Raw genomic sequence first — 23,707 nt, 5'->3', positions numbered from 1 at the left:
CCGCGAATATTCGATCGAATATTCGATCCCATTAAAGTCTATGGGAACAAGTATTCGAGTGAAAAACATCTATTTGACCATTTGGAGGGTGAAACCGGAAGCTGGGGGATTTGAACGCTTATCATATATTTATCGAATATTCGCGGGATATTCGTATGAATATCGAATGTTCGAATATCTCACTATTCGATCGAATATCTATTCGATCGAACAGTATTCGCTCATCACTATTCATCACTGTGGTTTGGTTATATTATACTTTTATTTCATACATTTGCAGTTATCATTAAATGAGTCAGTAAGAATTGTAGTTATAATCGTTAAAATATTTACTAAATCATTACTATTCTTAAAGTCTATTACTGTCTATTACTCCTGATTTGCCTGTCCTTATATTTATTTTCTTAAGGCTATGTTCCCACACAGTAAGAGACCAGCCGTTCCGTGACTCCGGTCGGGTCACGGAACGGCCGGTATCTGCCCGGATCATCCCAGCCGGTACTTAAGTATCTGCCGGATGATCTTTCCCGCCGCAGAGCTCTTATGCAGGCGCATCATCGCGCACGCCCGCATCAGAGCTTCCCATAGCACACAATAAAGCGAGCAGCCGGAGCACCACACGGGATCCCGGCCGGAGCGTGTACGATGTGTATACACTCCGGCCGGGATCCCATTGAAAATAAGGCATTGTTCCACCCCGCAAAAAGTGCGGCCGTTGTTGCCGATGGCAACAACGGACGTACTTTTACGTAGTGTGAACATAGCCTAAGTGAGTACTGATCTGCAAGATTTGTGCTCGCTTACAGAGCCTATTACACGGTGCGGTAATCATGCAGCCAGGGATGCACAAACATGGTTAGTGATGTTCGTACAGCCCTTTGCTTTAATCAGCCGTGCATCTCTTATTACATAGAGGATTATTTTTTGACATGTTGAAAGACATTGATCAACTCACAAGCAATGGTTAGCTTGCCCGTCTGCTTATTGCTGGCTTTATTACACAGATATTTCAGAGATATCTGCCTGCTATGTGCAAATATACTGCAAATGTACAGTATATGCTTTATATGAATAAGAGATGTACTATAGAAACAGGTATAACCTGCCTCTACTGATCATAGCCCGAATGGCTTATACAAATACTAACATACTGCAATAACCAGGTAGCTCCCTTTGTAACTTATCTACAGTGCGGGAATAAGAAAGGATCTTGAATGATGTTATACAACTTAACTTTGTTTTTAGGAAAAGAGATGGTGCTGTAAGGTAGAGTTCACTTGTAGGACCAATGATAAATGGGCGGCCTATAAAGGTCAGATAGAGGTGCAAACAATGAAAACTAGGAAGGGAGGAAAATTGGGAGAATGCAAACACTTTATCACTGTTCACAGACATAGTCACTGTTAAATACATGGTGCTGGCAAGACATGAAGGGGCTAAAGTGCCAATGGGGTACAATACAGGCATGCATATGTGAGTGGTGAGGCATCTATATGCATCAGTACGATACATGCTTTTTGTTAAGCCCTACACCAACAGCAGAAAAGAACATACAGGAAGAAGGGCTCTTGTCAAAGGCTGGGGTCCCTGCTTCTCTACAGTACTTAGAGCAGTGATGCATATACTATATGCAGCGCTGCTCACTCATTATTGTACATTTGCCTGACACACGGAATGTGTGCAGAGACTGGGTACTGTATGCTTTGCCACTCTATATTCACTGGGCTGAGTATTATGTATCTGACCCTGCCAGTACTAAGTGAGTGGTGATGGATAGCAGTGCTGCTCAGCATACAGGATTAGGGAGCCCTGCCCTTCCTGCTTCTGTACATGCTTTCTATGGCATGCTACTGTAATATAGCAAACGGTTTTCCAAAAATGAAGCATGCCACCAAACAAGTTGTCACAATATATATTTATCTTTATTTTATTATTTCAAACGGCTTTGCAGTTAAATCTTGAGACATCTACACTTTGACAAATAGCTATAGATATAGATTTGGAAAGCATTGGACAATTAGAATAAATGTGTAACATATTGTGAATCTCTGCTTTATATCAAACCATATGCTTCACAGTGCTGTAAAAAATATAAGTTTAAAATACAGATGGCCAATATTGAAAAGGAGGGAAGTTGTATGTTCAAAGATATATTATTATAACGCAAAAACCCATGTGTTGTACTTTAAAGTTAGTTTAAAGGGTTTGTCTGATGAGCAGAAGACAGCTAAATTCTTCTGCTTGCTGACGCTCTTTTCTTCTCTCCCCCTTCCAAAATGTTGGGGGCCAGGGGCAAAATCGCGATCATTGCCACAATGTCAAAAAGCTGCCCAATATCTCATATGTATAGCAGCTTATCCCCCCTCCCAACATGTCAGAAGGCGCACTTCCAATATGTAGGACCTCAGACCCCAACCCCTTTAAGTCTTCTATGCAAACACAATAGAATACCTGTAAAAAAAAGTTAAAGGTCAATTCCGGCACATAGTAAATCACTCCATCCGTTATCCTAGCCCACATTGTCACAGTGTTCATCATTTTGTCTTGTCACTCTTCCATACTGGCTTGTATTGTAGAGAAGGCATATTAACTTTGTCATTGCTTAATTTTTTAAAAATAAAATTAACTAATTATTCCCATAACATCTCTGTATTTTAACATTTTAACAGAAATATAATCTGATATAGTATGATGAAAAAGAATATACTATAGATTGGGAATCTTTCTTACATTTTTGTGAAAGTAATATATATATATATATATATATATATATATATATATATCCATATCCCAATGTTGTGAAATGCACACTATTTTATTCAAAATCATATAATGCTGTACGACTAGAATAAATATTAGAAAATGACATTAAAATATAGGATTAGCCTATTTTCGCTTACTGAGTGAAGTTATCCTTCTTCGACAAAAGAGGGCAGTCATGTCTTGTTCGGATATATGAGCTAGCCTGCTTGTTCTGTAGCTGCGCTCTCCTCCCCCTGGCTCAGTGATTCACCCTCCCATCTTTCATCTCGCACACAAAGAAGAGCTGGGTCGCTGATCAGAGCCCTTCGGATATTTTTCTATCGATGGATAATTTTAGTGCTAACACCATGAATATCTAAGGAAAGGGCATTTGGAATTACAAAAGACCTATGTAATGATAAAGATATTTAAGATATGGACATCAGAAGCTGTAAGCAATGCTGGAAATGGCAAGTACTGTGCTTCCTTCTCCATTATAGCTGGGGCTGGGTCTCTGGGCAGCTGCGTTATTCTATTGTTGAGGAGTCTGAACCAGGGACTGTTGTAGGGAATGTGGCTCAGGATTTAGGTATAAGACTATCAGAGATTTCTCATCGGAAATTGCATTTAAGATCTGAAGATAACAAATATTTCGATCTAAAACAAGAAAATGGAGTGTTATTTGTAAGGGGCAGGATTGATAGAGAGAGTCTGTGTGATTCCAAACCAGACTGTTCATTGTATGGGGAGGCTATCGCTGAGAATCCTGTAGAGATTTTTAGTATTGAAATAGAGATTCTGGATATTAATGATAATTCTCCACTTTTCTCAGTTACTGATCAGATTATAAAAATCACAGAATTATTAGCAAGTCCTGGTGCTCGGTTTGCATTAGAGATTGCAGAGGATTTAGATGTCGGTGTGAATGGTGTCAGTCAGTATACATTAAATACAAATCCTTATTTCTCTTTGTCTGTGAAGAATCGTAAGGATGGAACGCTCATCCCTCAGCTGATACTAGAAAAGGTTTTAGATAGAGAAGAAAAAGCAGAACATAACCTGATTCTCACAGCTATAGATGGAGGAGAACCGGCCAGATCAGGGACCTGCAGAATAACAATAGTTGTATTAGATATTAATGATAATCCTCCAGTCTTCAATCAGTCACTATATAAGATCAGTATTAGGGAGAATCTGCCATTGAAGACTGTGATTTTAACACTGAATGCATCAGATCAGGATGACGGAGCAAATGGGGAGATATGGTTTTCATTTGATGGTCACACATCTAAACCTGCAAGACAAATGTTTGGATTGAATGAACATACTGGTGACATTTTTGTTAATGAGTTAGTGGATTATGAAGAGTTCAATTTTTATGAACTGTCTATTAGAGCCGTAGACAATGGAAGTCCTGAATTAGAAGGAAGCTGCATTGTTCAGGTAGAAATAGAAGATGTTAATGATAACTCTCCAGATATTACCTTCTCATACTCATTATATGATGTTCCAGAAAATGCCCCACTGGAAACTGTTGTTGGATTTGTAAATGTCAGAGACAAGGATTCTGGGAAAAATGGTGAAATAAAACTGGACTTATCACCAAATGTGCCTTTTAGAATCAAACAGAGAAAAAAACGTTATGCATTGGTCACAGATGGAAGTCTGGATAGAGAGGAAACCCCCCAATACACTATAGAGCTGACAGCCTCGGATTTAGGGTCTCCTCCTCTATACAGTAAAACAGGCGTCACCCTCAGGGTGTCAGATATTAATGATAATGCTCCAGTGTTCACACAGGCTACTTATAATGCTTTCATTATGGAGAACAGTGACCCGGGGACTCTTCTATGTACAGTATCTGCTACTGACCTAGATGAGGGGGTTAATTCTGATCTGGTCTACTCCATAGTGGAGAGTCAGATTGACGGTTCCTCTGTATCCTCCTTTGTTTACATCCATTCTAATGATGGGAATATATACGCTCAGCGTTCTTTTGACTATGAGCAGATCCAGGTTTTACAGATCACCATAAAAGTAGAAGACTCAGGGTCTCCACAGTTATCTTCCACTGTTCCCGTCTTTATCTTCATTCTGGATAGAAATGACAATCCCCCCACTCTGCTGTATCCAGAGCACTCTGAGGACCTCATTGTCCAAGAGAGGATCCCAAAGTCTACAAGTGCGGGATATCTGGTGACCAAACTGTCGGCAGTGGATCTGGACTCTGGTCACAATGCCTGGCTGCTCTTTACTCTCATTGACCCCATCAATTATTCATCATTTCAAGTGTCTAAACACACAGGAGAGGTGAGGACTGTGCGAGGATTACAGGAAAGCCAGAACATGGATCAACAACTTGTCATCTCTATCAGTGATCAGGGGAATCCTCCATTATCCACCACAGTGACTGTACTGGTCAGTATAGCGGATGAGGTTGTAGTGGAAAGACCCAAATCTGGGGACTTCCTGACCAATTCCAAACCCCCATCAGATATGACTCTGTATTTAATCATTTCCCTGGTGGCCATCAGCTTAGTGTCACTTGTCACCTTCATGATATTATTGGTGAGATGTCTGAGGAAGGACAGCTATGATTACACCAGTAGTTGTTGTATTCTTGGTGGATCCCAATCCAAACCCTACACAGACCAGTATCAGCCAGCTCTGTACCTGAACACTGACGGGACCTTAAAATACATGGAGGTGAGGATGGTTCCTCCAGGATCCCAGGGGCAGAGTTACCAAACTCATTTACCCCCAGCCCAAGAACAACCAAATTCTAATTTTACCAGACCTTTAGATTTTCCCCAATCAGAAGATTTGGTTAATGATGCCAGAACATCTTCAGAAGTGCAGTTCCTGAATAATTCTGACCAGGTAAAATATATTTTTTTCTTTATAAAAAAAAAATTATGTTACAATCTATGGATATTAGATAGGAGATAAGGCTTTGATACAGGGATTTATTCTGTCTTTCAAATTTGAACTTAGTAACGAATTTTCCCCTCTTGATGCAATTGACATTTATCTTATGAGGGTTTTTTTTTTGCCTTTCTGTAGAACAACACTGTAAGGTTATAGATTGAATTTGGTTGACTATTGTATTTTCAAGCTTATTGTGTGTAACTATGGTTAAATATCTTCCCTTTCTTTTAAAGAAAATCTACTCTATTGCAATTATTACAGCGCTAACAATATATTTTCATTTAGTAGCACTGGTAATTAGAATAAAAGAACCATTACTGTTTTCTTCTATGTAAGGGGTGGATTTATATAGTGTGCGGTTGATGATAGTGACTTGTTTTATACAGTACTTCTTGTTAATTTAATTGTTGTATAAATATCTGTAGTGTGCTTGTCTGGAAGGATATGTCTAAACTAACTTAAAATACCATGCATTACTCCAATCATTCCCTAACCTTTCTGATACTCATTTGGTCCCTGCTGATCTACATTTTCTGGTCCAGTCTTAATATACAATAAATTAAAGAAAGGACCACTTTCATAATCCATGTCGGGAGTGTAGTACACTACAGCCTCCACCATTCGCTTTCTGATAATTTTCGAAGGAGAACAAAAAGTAGAGTTCTGTGGGGACATGGAAAGCATAAGAACAACATCGATCATGGATCGGGGAGGTAAGTACTGCTATTTTCTTTTTAATTTTTCCATACTTTATACTATATAATCCTTCATATTATAATACTAAATTTTTTAAAAGGAACTTTAATTTACTATTTTATATTTAACATCTTATCAGCACATGAGGTGAATGTTGTCATGTGGTCATTAAAGAGGTATAAAGAGATCTTGGGAGTTGGTCCTTCTCTATACCTGTTGTTTGCAGCAGTTAATAACCAGCAAGAAGCAATCTTTGTTGCTGGCTATTCTGTATTTTTTGACAGTTGCATTCAAACAGTACATGAGTGCATCATTGGTGGTCATGCAGTAACAATCGAGCGCCGATCAAATAAATTAATGCAGTACATATGTACGACATTGATCTGTATAAGTAATTGGATGATTGCTCATAAAAGTTCCTTGGGATTAAAAGAGTGTGTAAAAAAAGTTTTTGAAAATATAAACAAACCCCTCCAATAGTAAAACATGTAGTCATCTCCCTTTTCCCATTTTTTTTTAAGTAAAAAAAATAAACAAAAAACAATTAACATATTAAGTTTTCTTTCTGTCCTATTCTTGGATATCCATCATTTTGAGGTAGCAATGCAGCAGTTGTTCATAGTTACAGACATAAATAATGGTCATTATTTATGGCTGTAATTATTAAAATATGTATGCATTTTTAACTTTTTTTAACACCAAAATGACGGCTGGCAAAAATGTGGTTGAAAATAGAATGTTTAAAATGAAAAGGACACGACAGAATATGACAATTTAAGCACATTTAAGAATTCAATTGTTTTTAAATAATGTACAGTACAGGAGCAGGTAGTCTGTAGACAAAATAATGAATCCATTCTCCTTTAAATACACTCTGTTGTGCACATGGTGTCAATAGAACTGAAGCTGAGTAGCATGTCATCAGTAATGTTGGCAGCTACTACATTTGTATATAGCAGACTTCATGTTTCACACGAACAGAGACTTACCCATGCCCAGGCTGTTGCTACCTGCTGAGGAATAGACTTGGTTTAAAGGAAAACTAGTTAGCCATGCTAGGTCGAATGACAACGAGAGGGAAGATTGTGCTAAGCATTGATCATGGGGAAATAATGGTATTGTCCAAAAGAGAAGGTTCAGAGAATGACACAGTATAGAAGGTTTAGAGAATGACAGAGTAAAGTACTCTCTCTTATACTGCAGTGTTCTTTAAACAGTTGCTCTCAAGCTCTTATGATACAGATTTAATAAGACTATTAAAAAAAAAAAACTTGTAACTTTTGTTTTCTATAAATACATAACTAACCACATAGGGTTCAATACATAAAAATAATAAATACCTAAATCAACCACAATTCACATACCTACCACTACGTATGAAACAATGAAATTGACATTCATTGATATTGAAATAAGAGGGTATTAAGGAAATATTAACGTAAGGGGTTCAACACAAACCTTAACAATGGTAAATGGTAATATTTTCTGTATGTACAAATGCTAAAGGAAGATGATTTTTTTTTCTTCATTTTCACGCTGTAATTTTAAAAAATGACCAGAAGAGAGCAGCATTGTATTTCATGTTTAACATGAAACTATACTGTAGAATGTGCTCATGTCAGCTGTGCGCTCTCCTCCCCCTGGCTCAGTGATTCACCCTCCCATCGTTTCTCTCACACAAAGAAGAGCTGCTGCTCCGATGAGAGCCCTGTGGATGTGGATTTTCTTCAGATGGATTATATTTTTGGGAATATGGACAGATAAATTTATGACCCTCATGTAGCTTGGATTACACTGGATCTACATGACATCAAGTATCAAGAGAATCCTATAAGATATGGACATCAGAGGCTTTTGTCAGTGCTGGAAATGGCAAGTAGTCTGCTGCTTTCTCCTTTGTAGCTGGGGCTGGGTCTCTGGGCAGCTGCGTTATTCTATTGTTGAGGAGTCTGAGCCGGGGACATTGGTAGGAAATGTAGCTCAGGATCTGGGGATAAAACGTGCCGAGCTCTCTCAGCGCAGGATACATCTGAGATCTGAACAATACCAGAAATATTTCAGTATAAATCAGGGAAATGGAGGGTTGGCTGTGAGGGAGAGGATTGATAGGGAGAGTCTGTGTGGATCTGGTCCCCGCTGTTTACTGCAGATAGAGGTTGTGGCTGAGAATCCTGTGGAGCTTTTCCCTCTAGAAATAGAGATTCTGGATATTAATGATAATTCTCCTACATTCTCATCTAATAATAAAATTTTAGAGATCACAGAGGTGTTTACTGGTCCTGGTGCTCGGTTTGCTTTAGATGTTGCCAAGGATTTAGATGTCGGTGTGAATGGTGTCAGTCAGTATACACTGAATACAAATCCTTATTTCTCTTTGTCTGTGAAGAATCGTAAGGATGGAACGCTCATCCCTCAGCTGATACTAGAAAAGGTTTTAGATAGAGAAGAGAAAGCAGAACATAACCTGATTCTCACAGCTATAGATGGAGGAGAACCGGCCAGATCAGGGAGCTGCAGAATAACAATAGTTGTATTAGACATTAATGATAATCTTCCTGTATTCAATCAGTCACTATATAAGATCAGTATAAGGGAGAATCTGCCATTGAAGACTGTGATATTAACACTGAATGCATCAGATCAGGATGACGGAGCAAATGGGGAGATACAGTTTTCCTTTGATGATCACACATTTGAATCTGCTAGAGAAATGTTTTCTCTAAATGAGAAAAATGGTGAAATTTCTGTTCAAGGACTGGTAGATTTTGAAAAACAAAGCTTTTATGAATTATCTATTAAGGCCGTAGACAAGGGATTTCCGAAATTAGAGGGTAACTGTATAGTTCAAGTGGAAATAGAAGATGTGAATGATAATCACCCTGAAATTACTTTTGTGTCAACGACTAATGATATTGCAGAAAATTCTCCATCTGGGGATATTGTAGGATTCATTAATGTGGAAGATAAGGATTCTGGGAAAAATGGAGAAATACGTCTGGACCTACCACCAAATGTGCCTTTCAAAATTAAAGAGACCAGAAATCGTTATTCTCTAGTTGTAGATGGGAATCTGGATAGAGAGGAAACCCCCCAATACACTATAGAGCTGACAGCCTCAGATTTAGGGTCTCCTCCTCTATACAGTAAAACAAGCATCACCCTCAGGGTGTCAGATATTAATGATAATGCTCCAGTGTTCACACAGGCTACTTATAATGCTTTCATTATGGAGAACAGTGACCCGGGGACTCTTCTATGTACAGTATCTGCTATTGACCTAGATGAGGGGGTTAATTCTGATCTGGTCTACTCCATAGTGGAGAGTCAGATTGACGGTTCCTCTGTATCCTCCTTTGTTTACATCCATTCTAATGATGGGAATATATACGCTCAGCGTTCTTTTGACTATGAGCAGATCCAGGTTTTACAGATCACCATAAAAGTAGAAGACTCAGGGTCTCCACAGTTATCTTCCACTGTTCCCGTCTTTATCTTCATTCTGGATAGAAATGACAATCCCCCCACTCTGCTGTATCCAGAGCACTCTGAGGACCTCATTGTCCAAGAGAGGATCCCAAAGTCTACAAGTGCGGGATATCTGGTGACCAAACTGTCGGCAGTGGATCTGGACTCTGGTCACAATGCCTGGCTGCTCTTTACTCTCATTGACCCCATCAATTATTCATCATTTCAAGTGTCTAAACACACAGGAGAGGTGAGGACTGTGCGAGGATTACAGGAAAGCCAGAACATGGATCAACAACTTGTCATCTCTATCAGTGATCAGGGGAATCCTCCATTATCCACCACAGTGACTGTACTGGTCAGTATAGCGGATGAGGTTGTAGTGGAAAGACCCAAATCTGGGGACTTCCTGACCAATTCCAAACCCCCATCAGATATGACTCTGTATTTAATCATTTCCCTGGTGGCCATCAGCTTAGTGTCACTTGTCACCTTCATGATATTATTGGTGAGATGTCTGAGGAAGGACAGCTATGATTACACCAGTAGTTGTTGTATTCTTGGTGGATCCCAATCCAAACCCTACACAGACCAGTATCAGCCAGCTCTGTACCTGAACACTGACGGGACCTTAAAATACATGGAGGTGAGGATGGTTCCTCCAGGATCCCAGGGGCAGAGTTACCAAACTCATTTACCCCCAGCCCAAGAACAACCAAATTCTAATTTTACCAGACCTTTAGATTTTCCCCAATCAGAAGATTTGGTTAATGATGCCAGAACATCTTCAGAAGTGCAGTTCCTGAATAATTCTGACCAGGTAAAATATATTTTTTTCTTTATAAAAAAAAAATTATGTTACAATCTATGGATATTAGATAGGAGATAAGGCTTTGATACAGGGATTTATTCTGTCTTTCAAATTTGAACTTAGTAACGAATTTTCCCCTCTTGATGCAATTGACATTTATCTTATGAGGGTTTTTTTTTTGCCTTTCTGTAGAACAACACTGTAAGGTTATAGATTGAATTTGGTTGACTATTGTATTTTCAAGCTTATTGTGTGTAACTATGGTTAAATATCTTCCCTTTCTTTTAAAGAAAATCTACTCTATTGCAATTATTACAGCGCTAACAATATATTTTCATTTAGTAGCACTGGTAATTAGAATAAAAGAACCATTACTGTTTTCTTCTATGTAAGGGGTGGATTTATATAGTGTGCGGTTGATGATAGTGACTTGTTTTATACAGTACTTCTTGTTAATTTAATTGTTGTATAAATATCTGTAGTGTGCTTGTCTGGAAGGATATGTCTAAACTAACTTAAAATACCATGCATTACTCCAATCATTCCCTAACCTTTCTGATACTCATTTGGTCCCTGCTGATCTACATTTTCTGGTCCAGTCTTAATATACAATAAATTAAAGAAAGGACCACTTTCATAATCCATGTCGGGAGTGTAGTACACTACAGCCTCCACCATTCGCTTTCTGATAATTTTCGAAGGAGAACAAAAAGTAGAGTTCTGTGGGGACATGGAAAGCATAAGAACAACATCGATCATGGATCGGGGAGGTAAGTACTGCTATTTTCTTTTTAATTTTTCCATACTTTATACTATATAATCCTTCATATTATAATACTAAATTTTTTAAAAGGAACTTTAATTTACTATTTTATATTTAACATCTTATCAGCACATGAGGTGAATGTTGTCATGTGGTCATTAAAGAGGTATAAAGAGATCTTGGGAGTTGGTCCTTCTCTATACCTGTTGTTTGCAGCAGTTAATAACCAGCAAGAAGCAATCTTTGTTGCTGGCTATTCTGTATTTTTTGACAGTTGCATTCAAACAGTACATGAGTGCATCATTGGTGGTCATGCAGTAACAATCGAGCGCCGATCAAATAAATTAATGCAGTACATATGTACGACATTGATCTGTATAAGTAATTGGATGATTGCTCATAAAAGTTCCTTGGGATTAAAAGAGTGTGTAAAAAAAGTTTTTGAAAATATAAACAAACCCCTCCAATAGTAAAACATGTAGTCATCTCCCTTTTCCCATTTTTTTTTAAATAAAAAAAATAAACAAAAAACAATTAACATATTAAGTTTTCTTTCTGTCCTATTCTTGGATATCCATCATTTTGAGGTAGCAATGCAGCAGTTGTTCATAGTTACAGACATAAATAATGGTCATTATTTATGGCTGTAATTATTAAAATATGGATGCATTTTTTACTTTTTTTAACACCAAAATGACGGCTGGCAAAAATGTGGTTGAAAATAGAATGTTTAAAATGAAAAGGACACGTCAGAATATGACAATTTAAGCACATTTAAGAATTCAATTGTTTTTAAATAATGTACAGTACAGGAGCAGGTAGTCTGTAGACAAAATAATGAATCCATTCTCCTTTAAATACACTCTGTTGTGCACATGGTGTCAATAGAACTGAAGCTGAGTAGCATGTCATCAGTACTGTTGGCAGCTACTACATTTGTATATAGCAGACTTCATGTTTCACATGAACAGAGACTTACCCATGCCCAGGCTGTTGCTACCTGCTGAGGAATAGACTTGGTTTAAAGGAAAACTAGTTAGCCATGCTAGGTAGAATGACAACGAGAGGGAAGATTGTGCTAAGCATTGATCATGGGGAAATAATGGTATTGTCCAAAAAAGAAGGATCAGAGAATGACACAGTATAGAAGGTTTAGAGAATGACAGAGTAAAGTACTCTCTCTTATACTGCAGTGTTCTTTAACCAGTTGCTCTCCAGCTCTTATGATACAGATTTAATAAGACTATTAAAAAAAAAAAAAACTTGTAACTTTTGTTTTCTATAAATACATAACTAACCACATAGGGTTCAATACATAAAAATAATAAATACCTAAATCAACCACAATTCACATACCTACCACTACGTATGAAACAATGAAATTGACATTCATTGATATTGAAATAAGAGGGTATTAAGGAAATATTAACGTAAGGGGTTCAACACAAACCTTAACAATGGTAAATGGTAATATTTTCTGTATATACAAATGCTAAAGGAAGATGATTTTTTTTTTCATTTTCACGCTGTAATTTTAAAAAATGACCAGAAGAGAGCAGCATTGTATTTCATGTTTAACATGAAACTATACTGTACAATGTGCTCATGTCAGCTGTGCGCTCTCCTCCCCCTGGCTCAGTGATTCACCCTCCCATCGTTTCTCTCACACAAAGAAGAGCTGCTGCTCCGATGAGAGCCCTGTGGATGTGGATTTTCTTCAGATGGATTATATTTTTGGGAATATGGATAGATAAATTTATGACCCTCATGTAGCTTGGATTACACTGGATCTACATGACATCAAGTATCAAGACAATCCTATAAGATATGGACATCAGAGGCTTTTGTCAGTGCTGGAAATGGCAAGTAGTCTGCTGCTTTCTCCTTTGTAGCTGGGGCTGGGTCTCTGGGCAGCTGCGTTATTCTATTGTTGAGGAGTCTGAGCCGGGGACATTGGTAGGAAATGTAGCTCAGGATCTGGGGATAAAACGTGCCGAGCTCTCTCAGCGCAGGATACATCTGAGATCTGAACAATACCAGAAATATTTCAGTATAAATCAGGGAAATGGAGGGTTGGCTGTGAGGGAGAGGATTGATAGGGAGAGTCTGTGTGGATCTAGTCCCCGCTGTTTACTGCAGATAGAGGTTGTGGCTGAGAATCCTGTGGAGCTTTTCACTCTAGAAATAGAGATTCTGGATATTAATGATAATTCTCCTACATTCTCATCTAATAATAAAATTTTAGAGATCACAGAGGTGTTTACTGGTCCTGGTGCTCGGTTTGCTTTAGATGTTGCCAAGGATTTAGATGTCGGTGTGAATGGTGTCAGTCAGTATACACTGAATACAAATCCTTATTTCTCTTTGTCTGTGAAGAATCGTAAGGATGGAACGCTCATCCCTCAGCTGATACTAGAAAAGGTTTTAGATAGAGAAGAAAAAGCAGAACATAACCTGATTCTCACAGCTATAGATGGAGGAGAACCAGCCAGATCAGGGACCTGCAGAATAACAATAGTTGTATTAGATATTAATGATAATCCTCCAGTCTTCAATCAGTCACTATATAAGATCAGTATTAGGGAGAATCTGCCATTGAAGACTGTGATATTAACACTGAATGCATCAGATCAGGATGACGGAGCGAATGGGGAAATTCGGTTTTCCTTTGATGATCACACATTTGAATCTGCTAGAGAAATGTTTTCTCTAAATGAGCAAAATGGTGAAATTTCTGTTCAAGGACTGGTAGATTTTGAAAAACAAAGCTTTTATGAATTATCTATTAAGGCCGTAGACAAGGGATTTCCGAAATTAGAGGGTAACTGTATAGTTCAAGTGGAAATAGAAGATGTGAATGATAATCACCCTGAAATTACTTTTGTGTCAACGACTAATGATATTGCAGAAAATTCTCCATCTGGGGATATTGTAGGATTCATTAATGTGGAAGATAAGGATTCTGGGAAAAATGGAGAAATACGTCTGGACCTACCACCAAATGTGCCTTTCAAAATTAAAGAGACCAGAAATCGTTATTCTCTGGTTGTAGATGGAAATCTGGATAGAGAGGAAACCCCCCAATACACTATAGAGCTGACAGCCTCGGATTTAGGGTCTCCTCCTCTATACAGCAAGACAAGCGTCACCCTCAGGGTGTCAGATATTAATGATAATGCTCCAGTGTTCACACAGGCTACTTATAATGCTTTCATTATGGAGAACATTGACCCGGGGACTCTTCTATGTACAGTATCTGCTACTGACCTAGATGAGGGGGTTAATTCTGATCTGGTCTACTCCATAGTTGAGAGTCAGATTGACGGCTCCTCTGTATCCTCCTTTGTTTACATCCATTCTAATGATGGGAATATATACGCTCAGCGTTCCTTTGACTATGAGCAGATCCAGGTGTTACAGATCACCATAAAGGTAGAAGACTCAGGGTCTCCGCAGTTATCTTCCACTGTCCCCGTCTTTATCTTCATTCTGGATAGAAATGACAATCCCCCCACTCTGCTGTATCCAGAGCACTCTGAGGACCTCATTGTCCATGAGAGGATCCCAAAGTCTACAAGTGCCGGATATCTGGTGACCAAACTGTCGGCAGTGGATCTGGACTCTGGTCACAATGCCTGGCTGCTCTTTACTCTCATTGACCCCATCAATTATTCATCATTTCAAGTGTCTAAGCACACAGGAGAGGTGAGGACTGTGCGAGGATTACAGGAAAGCGAGAACATGGAGCAACAACTTGTCATCTCTATCAGTGATCAGGGGAATCCTCCATTATCCACCACAGTGACTGTACTGGTCAGTATAGCAGATGAGGTTGTAATGGAAAGACCCAAATCTGGGGACTTCCTGACCAATTCCAAACCCCCATCAGATATGACTCTGTATTTAATCATTTCCCTGGTGGCCATCAGCTTAGTGTCACTTGTCACCTTCATGATACTATTGGTGAGATGTCTGAGGAAGGACAGCTATGATTACACCAGTAGTTGTTGTATTCTTGGTGGATCCCAATCCAAACCCTACACAGACCAGTATCAGCCGGCTCTGTATCTGAACACTGACGGGACCTTAAAATACATGGAGGTGAGAATGGTTCCTCCAGGGTCCCAGGGGCAGAGTTACCAAACTCATTTACCCCCAGCCCCGGAGCCACAAGATTTCAGTATTGTGCAGCCTTTACATTTTCCTCAGTTAAAGGATTTATGTCAAGAAGCCTCATCTGAGGGGGAATTACTGACTGATCCAAACAATGTAAGTCGCAATATTATATTTTTATTGCATGCTAAGATATTTATTAGATTTTACATTAAGTCTCAAGAGAAAATATTAATTTCTAATACACTTTGTATGAAACCATAACAATTTTTTTGTCTTACTGTAAAACAATCCCTTACAAATTATGCATGGATTTAACTTGTTGGTGTCTAAGCATCTTTAAAATACCCTTTAAGGGTCATTCACACGCTCCGTAATCCACGAACCCTATGGAGCATAGAGCTGCGCCGTGGATTTACAGACTTCCCAGCATCATGTATGGATTATGTTCCGGGAGAGCCAAAAGTGTTTAAAGGGGTTGTCCGGCGATAAAAAATTATTCACAGAATAACACACATTACAAAGTTATACAACTTTGTAATGTATGTTATGTCTGTGAATGGCCCCCTTCCCCGTGTTTCCCCCCACCCACGCTAGACCCGGAAGTGTGGTGCATTATACTCACCGCATCTCGTGTCGTCCACGGTCTCCGATCGTCAGCAGTGACGTCTTCTTCGGGAGGCCGGCGGATCTTCCCGAGTGCCGGCAACCCTCTGCAGCGTCATCCGAAGCTCAGCAGCGATTGGCTGAGCATAACTGTGCTCAGCCAATCGCGGCTGAGCGGCTGATGACGCGGCCACGTCATCAGCTGCTCAGCCGCGATTGGCTGAGCACAGTTATGCTCAGCCAATCGCGGCTGAGCTTCGGATGACGCTGCAGAGGGCGGCCGGCACTCGGGAAGATCCGCTGGCCTCCCGAAGAAGACGTCACTGCTGACGATCGGAGACCGTGGTCGGCACGTGACAGGTAATGTATAGCGCACCACACTTCCGGGTACACGGGTGGGGGTGGTGGGACACGGGGAAGGGGGCCATTCACAGACATAACATACATTACAAAGTTGTATAACTTTGTAATGTGTGTTATTCTGTGAATAATTTTTTATCGCCGGACAACCCCTTTAAATCTTTTTGGTACTGTACTTATACTGATGACAGTTATCCTGTCATATTAGTTATTTAGTAACTGACACATATATGTATATATTATTTATTTTTATTTGTTTCTAGCATTACTGACCATGAGTTAAATGACCTAAACTATTATAATCATATTGATTTGTTATGCTGTTAGCTTTGTAGCTAGGATTTATAGCCTTCAGTGTAAAATTGGCTCCTTTGTGGCAAAGTGTCCAGGATTCAATGTTTCCACAAGCTGGAATCTGACTTTCCGCTAATGGCAAATGACTCGGTTTTCTTTTACACCAGTTTAGGTAAATAATCCATTTTAAATAATTATAGTTGCCATTAAAGTTATAACGATGATAAATAAGGCATAAGGCCAGTTATTACATTTGGCTGGCATCAATTTTGATGTTGCATGTTTCTTGAATGGATGATTGTATGTTGCCTGATCCAGTTGGATCAGGTAAAAATCTTTTTATCTTCTGGCAATAAAACTACCAATTAAGTTTATCAACAGGCTCTTCCATAGAATCTTATTAACCCCATCTAATCCCAGTTTGGCTGTTAACCTCTAAATGACTGTTGATACACCTTTGTACGTTGGTCATTAGGGTCCTTATTCTTGGGCGACACCTTTTCATGGAAGGCCTAGAATAAGCAATTGTGGGTGATCGCAGGAGCTTAGCAGTCACTATGACAGCCATGCCACTGCTGTGTCTGTCAGGAACAGAGAAACCTCCGTGACATGTAAAGAATATGCAGGCCTGTATACTTACCTTCAGCTTCCAGATGTAAAGATCTCCAGTCTGATCCGTCTCCATGGCTGCTGGAGAGGGGGGCCTTGGGAAGACCTTCAGGGCTGCCATGGATGACTGTGGACTCGACTGTTCTGCAGTGCCTGTCAGCATATTGCTTAATCAATACTCTGCACTAGATGACTAGTAGTGTATTACAGTACTAATCTAATGATCAATGGAAAAGTTCCTTTGTGGGACATGAAAAAAGTAAAAAAAAAAAACACACACACGTAAACAATACATTTTCCTTTCCCTTCTCTTTTTCTACATGAAACATAAAAAATACACATATTAGGTATCACCTCATCCAATATGACCTGAACAATTATATTATTTTATTGATTATCCAACACAGTAAATAAAAAAAAAAACCTAGGATTCCTGTATTTTGTTATTCTGCCTCCCAAAACATGGTAAAAAATAGAAACTCATACAGAGTGCCAGAGTGTTTTCTTGCTAGATTTAGGGTACAGATGTGTCCACTGTTACTTTTCCTTCAGTTTAACTAAGGATTGCTTATGCTAAATTTAAAGATAGATGAATAAAGGACACATCTGTAAGGTATAAGTTAGTCTCTCAAAAATGTCGGCTTGAACCTATCTGTGCTCTATGAAGGTTGAAAGTGGTGATGATATTGCATTGAGCTTATCTTCATGATGCATTTAGCAGTGTGTGTGTTAGGACTCTAGCCGTGTGTTCGGCTCCTGGCATCGCCAATGTGTGCGGCCAAAGCATTCATAACAACCGCTCAGTCCAGTTGCTGGGGGCACAACGACGGCGTCCATAGCAGCCGGACTCCTCATGTTTTTCACCTACTCTGCTCTGCTATTCCATGTTGTAGCAGAGGCCAGGGTTTCACTCCCCTGGCTGATCAACATAGGTGTTGTGGGTGCTCACTGATTGTTGACTGACAGCTGGCTCACCAGTAAGCTGTCAGTATCTGTGCAGGACCTGGAGCCTTAGCTCCAATCAAGCCTGAGGCTGGGACTACAGGCTCCATAAGTACCAGCATTTGTATCATGTTCTTGTCTGTGATAGTATCTAGCTCCTAGTTTACTTGACCTAGCGTTTTCCTGCATTTGTTCTCTGGTTACCTGACTTTGGCTATTAACCCTTTGACTACCCCTCTGGACGCGATTTTGTACTTTGCTGCTCGGTTGGTTTTTAATTTGGACTCCTGACTTTCCCTTTATTGTGTTTTGTATTGTCTTGTTTTGTTCTGTGTTCCACTCAGTGAGATCAGGGACTGCCGTCCAGTTGTCCGTTTCTATTAGAGCTTCTGAGGCAAGTAGGTAGGGACAGCGGGGCAGGTGCCAGCTTCAGGGCTCACCTGTCCTTGTGTTTCCCTGTCCCTATCCTAACAGTGTCTCTGAGGTTCTATCAGGGCAGAAATATTAAATGTTTTTGTTTATTAGAGTTTATAAAAGACAAAAGTGCCCTATATTTTAATGACTCATATATGTGAATGAACTTTAATCTTCATAAAAATACTAAATATTCATTAAACCCAACCAAGTCAATAATGTAGTTGGAAGCGGAGAGAGGTTATATAGTAGGCATTCATAAATCCTTATAATATCAAAGTGAACAGTACAAAATAGAAATGTATATAAGTTTGACTAAGAAATCAATGTGTGTCAGCGTATCATAAAAGTTTTCACTAGGTTTACAGCTTTTTTCTAATTAAATTTATAGCATGAATTCTATAGCCCTTGAACATAGTGTTATAATCCAAGTATATTTTTTAATATATGACTACAGAATTATCATTTTGGATTATTATCTGCATTCTTCGTATTGGCCAGTAGAGGGTAGACTTGTCCAGTCCTTTATTTCAGTAATACTGTAGAATGTGCTCATGTCAGCTGTGCGCTCTCCTCCCCCTGGCTCAGTGATTCACCCTCCCATCGTTTCTCTCACACAAAGAAGAGCTGCTGCTCCGATGAGAGCCCTGTGGATGTGGATTTGCTACAGCTGGGTTATATTTTTGGGAATATGGACAGATAAATACAGGACCCTCATGCAGATTGGATTACACTGGATCTACATGACATCAAATATCAAGAGAATCATCTAAGATATGGACATCAGAGGCTTTTGTCAGTGCTGGAAATGGCAAGTAGTCTGCTGCTTTCTCCTTTGTAGCTGGGGCTGGGTCTCTGGGCAGCTGCGTTATTCTATTGTTGAGGAGTCTGAGCCGGGGACATTGGTAGGAAATGTAGCTCAGGATCTGGGGATAAAACGTGCCGAGATCTCTCAGCGCAGGATACATCTGAGATCTGAACAATACCAGAAATATTTCAGTATAAATCAGGGAAATGGAGGGTTGGCTGTGAGGGAGAGGATTGATAGGGAGAGTCTGTGTGGATCTAGTCCCCGCTGTTTACTGCAGATAGAGGTTGTGGCTGAGAATCCTGTGGAGCTTTTCCCTCTAGAAATAGAGATTCTGGATATTAATGATAATTCTCCCATATTCTCATATGATAATAACATTTTAGATATCACAGAAGTGTTTACTAGTCCTGGTACACGATTTGCTTTAGATGTTGCAAAGGATTTAGATGTCGGTGTGAATGGTGTCAGTCAGTATACACTGAATACAAATCCTTATTTCTCTTTGTCTGTGAAGAATCGTAAGGATGGAACGCTCATCCCTCAGCTGATACTAGAAAAGGTTTTAGATAGAGAAGAAAAAGCAGAACATAACCTGATTCTCACAGCTATAGATGGAGGAGAACCAGCCAGATCAGGGACCTGCAGAATAACAATAGTTGTATTAGATATTAATGATAATCCTCCAGTCTTCAATCAGTCACTATATAAGATCAGTATTAGGGAGAATCTGCCATTGAAGACTGTGATATTAACACTGAATGCATCAGATCAGGATGACGGAGCAAATGGGGAAATTCGGTTTTCCTTTGATGATCACACATTTGAAACCGCTAGAGAAATATTTTCTCTAAATGAGCAAAATGGGGAAATTTCTGTTCAAGGACCGGTGGATTTTGAAAAACAAAGCTTTTATGAATTATCTATTAAGGCCATAGACAAAGGATTTCCTAAATTAGTGGGAAACTGTATAGTTCAAGTGGAAATAGAAGATGTGAATGACAATCGCCCTGAAATATTTTTTGTGTCAACGACTAATCATATTGCAGAAAATACAGGTTTAGGTGATATTGTAGGGTTCATTAATGTGGAAGACAAAGATTCTGGGAAAAATGGAGAAATACGTCTGGACTTACCACCAAGTGTGCCTTTCAAAGTTAAAGAGACCAGAAATCGTTATTCTCTAGTTGTAGATGGGAATCTGGATAGAGAGGAAACCCCCCAATACACTATAGAGCTGACAGCCTCGGATTTAGGGTCTCCTCCTCTATACAGTAAAACAAGCGTCACCCTCAGGGTGTCAGATATTAATGATAATGCTCCAGTGTTCACACAGGCTACTTATAATGCTTTTATTATGGAGAACAGTGACCCGGGGTCTCTTCTATGTACAGTATCTGCTACTGACCTAGATGAGGGGGTTAATTCTGATCTGGTCTACTCCATAGTGGAGAGTCAGATTGACGGCTCCTCTGTATCCTCCTATGCTTACATCCATTCTAATGATGGGAATATATACGCTCAGCGTTCCTTTGACTATGAGCAGATCCAGGTGTTACAGATCACCATAAAGGTAGAAGACTCAGGGTCTCCGCCGTTATCTTCCACTGTTCCCGTCTTTATCTTCATTCTGGATAGAAATGACAATCCCCCCACTCTGCTGTATCCAGAGCACTCTGAGGACCTCATTGTCCAAGAGAGGATCCCAAAGTCTACAAGTGCCGGATATCTGGTGACCAAACTGTCGGCAGTGGATCTGGACTCTGGTCACAATGCCTGGCTGCTCTTTACTCTCATTGACCCCATCAATTATTCATCATTTCAAGTGTCTAAACACACAGGAGAGGTGAGGACTGTGCGAGGATTACAGGAAAGCGAGAACATGGAGCAACAACTTGTCATCTCTATCAGTGATCAGGGGAATCCTCCATTATCCACCACAGTGACTGTACTGGTCAGTATAGCAGATGAGGTTGTAGTGGAAAGACCCAAATCTGGGGACTTCCTGACCAATTCCAAACCCCCCTCAGATATGACTCTGTATTTAATCATCTCCCTGGTGGCCATCAGCTTAGTGTCACTTGTCACCTTCATGATATTATTGGTGAGATGTCTGAGGAAGGACAGCTATGATTACACCAGTAGTTGTTGTATTCTTGGTGGATCCCAATCCAAACCCTACACAGACCAGTATCAGCCAGCTCTGTACCTGAACACTGACGGGACCTTAAAATACATGGAGGTGAGGATGGTTCCTCCAGGATCCCAGGGGCAGAGTTACCAAACTCATTTACCCCCAGCCCCGGAGCCACAAGATTTCAGTATTGTGCAGCCTTTACATTTCCCTCAGTTAAAGGATTTATGTCAAGACGCCTCATCTGAGGGGGAATCACTGACTGATCCAAACAATGTAAGTTTCTATGTTAAAGTATTATAACATGTTCTTTGATAGATTTCATATGAAGTCTTAAGCGCTTTGCCTTTTGTTAATGTCAATTATTAATATGTAAGGCCATGTTCCCCCTCTGTAAGACACTGGCCGTTCCGTGACCTGGCCGAGTGACCTGGCCGGGTGACCTGCAGCTGCTATTCAGTAAATAGGGGCAGCAGAAAAGTGACATGTCAGTTTTTCACAGCGCCGCTAGGGATCACGGCCGGAGTGTATACTATGGGGGACATTTATTAAGTCTGGCGTTTTCTGCGCCGGGCTTAAAAATGTCACTGCAGTGCCGACAGTACGCTGATTTATGTAGAGGTGCACTGCCTTTACATAAATCCCGTGCGCTGAGGAAACCTACTCCAGCTCAGAGCTGGCGTAGATTTCCTTACCATTTTTCGGCAACAAAAATGATAAATTAAGCGGACCCAGAGTTCGCACCCCATGTGTCACCCCCTCCACACCCCCTTCCTGCTTCCCTTGTGCAGCGGGTGGAAAATGGGCACATGCAAATATTCATTTGCAAAACGTTGATTTGCAAATTAATTTATTCACATCTGGCCATTTTCCACCGAAAAATACACCTTTTTGCCAGCACTTCGTCAGCTACGTAGTAATCACGACCGTTGTTGCAAATCGGCAACAACGGCCATCATTATTACAAAACTTACGTAGTAAGAACATAACAATAATAGTTGCTAAATATGAATCTGTGTTTAGAAAAACATTTTTACATAGCTAATGACATAGTATTTTTTTCTTTTCGTATAACTGACCATGGGTTAAAGACCTTAACTATTGTATTCATAGTGATCTATTGTGCTGTTTGCTTAGGTCATCAGACCACAAGATTTGTGGCAAACATATTTGCACCAAAATTAGTAATGTAATATCCGCCTTTGTGTGGCGCAGTGTCCACGGATCAATGTTTCCATTGCTAGAATCTGATTGATTGCTAGCAGCAATTGTCTCAGTTTTCTTTTACAGAAGTTTAGAGAATCATCCATTTTAATCAATTACAGGTCCATTAAATTCTATTTTTTGCAATGATGATAAATAAGGCATAAGGCCAACCATTGCTGGTGGCTGGGAGCAATGGTTCTGCATGCTTCTCACTTGAATGATTGTATGTTGCCTGCTGCAGAATTGGATCAGGTAGAAATTGTTATGTCTTCTGGCAAAACAACTGCCAATTGTGTTTATCCTTTGTCCTTTGACCCCCATTGCCTCCCTGCCAGGGTATATAGGGGTACTTCAACAAAACAACAAAGGCATAGAATGGCTTTCTTCACTCTTGGAAGAAAATGAATGAACACACAAAAAGAATAACACTTTACAGGCAGTACAGAGGTTTTTTTTTTATATAGCTACATTTTTAATGCATTTTGAATGTTGGGGTGCTGCTGACGCTATTTTGGAGATTACTACTTATTGTTTATGCAAAGTACCAAATATATTGTTGTCTTGCTTGATTTAAGGTACAGATATACAGGGCTGTATTAACACTTGCTGCTGCCCTAGGCACTAAACCTGAAGACGCCCCATCTTCACGCACCGATTGGTCATACCAGGCCTGAACAATGCCACCATACCCCCCACCCCCCTGGAAAAGACACCAGATTTACTGGCAAGTCTGAACAGGAGGTGAGAGACTAAAAAAAAAAAATGTTTTTTCTTTCCCCCTGCTCCCTGGTGCTGCCCCCCTGCAAGGCGCTGCCC

General features: G+C 39.8%; 4 protein-coding genes across 4 annotated transcripts; all 4 read left to right on the top strand.

Annotated features, from left to right (window-relative positions):
- Positions 1-3,177: 3,177 nt before the first annotated feature.
- Positions 3,178-8,200, top strand: LOC138777828 (protocadherin gamma-C5-like). Its single transcript, XM_069956342.1, has 2 exons — positions 3,178-5,622; positions 8,150-8,200. The coding sequence occupies exons 1-2, from the start codon at positions 3,178-3,180 to the stop codon at positions 8,198-8,200; spliced, it is 2,496 nt and encodes an 831-aa protein (XP_069812443.1).
- Positions 8,201-8,203: 3 nt separating this feature from the next.
- Positions 8,204-10,855, top strand: LOC138777668 (protocadherin gamma-C5-like). Its single transcript, XM_069956331.1, has 2 exons — positions 8,204-10,651; positions 10,835-10,855. Exons 1-2 carry the CDS (start codon positions 8,204-8,206, stop codon positions 10,853-10,855), a joined length of 2,469 nt encoding a protein of 822 aa, XP_069812432.1.
- A 2,377-nt stretch (positions 10,856-13,232) lies between these two features.
- LOC138777527 (protocadherin gamma-C5-like) lies at positions 13,233-15,782 on the top strand. The gene has a single exon (XM_069956306.1). The coding sequence runs from the start codon at positions 13,233-13,235 to the stop codon at positions 15,780-15,782; it is 2,550 nt and encodes an 849-aa protein (XP_069812407.1).
- A 3,737-nt stretch (positions 15,783-19,519) lies between these two features.
- Positions 19,520-21,988, top strand: LOC138777376 (protocadherin gamma-C5-like). The gene has a single exon (XM_069956294.1). The coding sequence runs from the start codon at positions 19,520-19,522 to the stop codon at positions 21,986-21,988; it is 2,469 nt and encodes an 822-aa protein (XP_069812395.1).
- Positions 21,989-23,707: the final 1,719 nt, after the last annotated feature.

Source organism: Dendropsophus ebraccatus, chromosome 1 (assembly GCF_027789765.1).
Source record: "Dendropsophus ebraccatus isolate aDenEbr1 chromosome 1, aDenEbr1.pat, whole genome shotgun sequence".
Taxonomy (NCBI): Eukaryota; Metazoa; Chordata; class Amphibia; order Anura; family Hylidae; genus Dendropsophus; species Dendropsophus ebraccatus.
The sequence above is the reverse complement of the archived record's forward strand: the minus strand, read 5'-3'. Positions and strand labels throughout refer to the sequence as shown.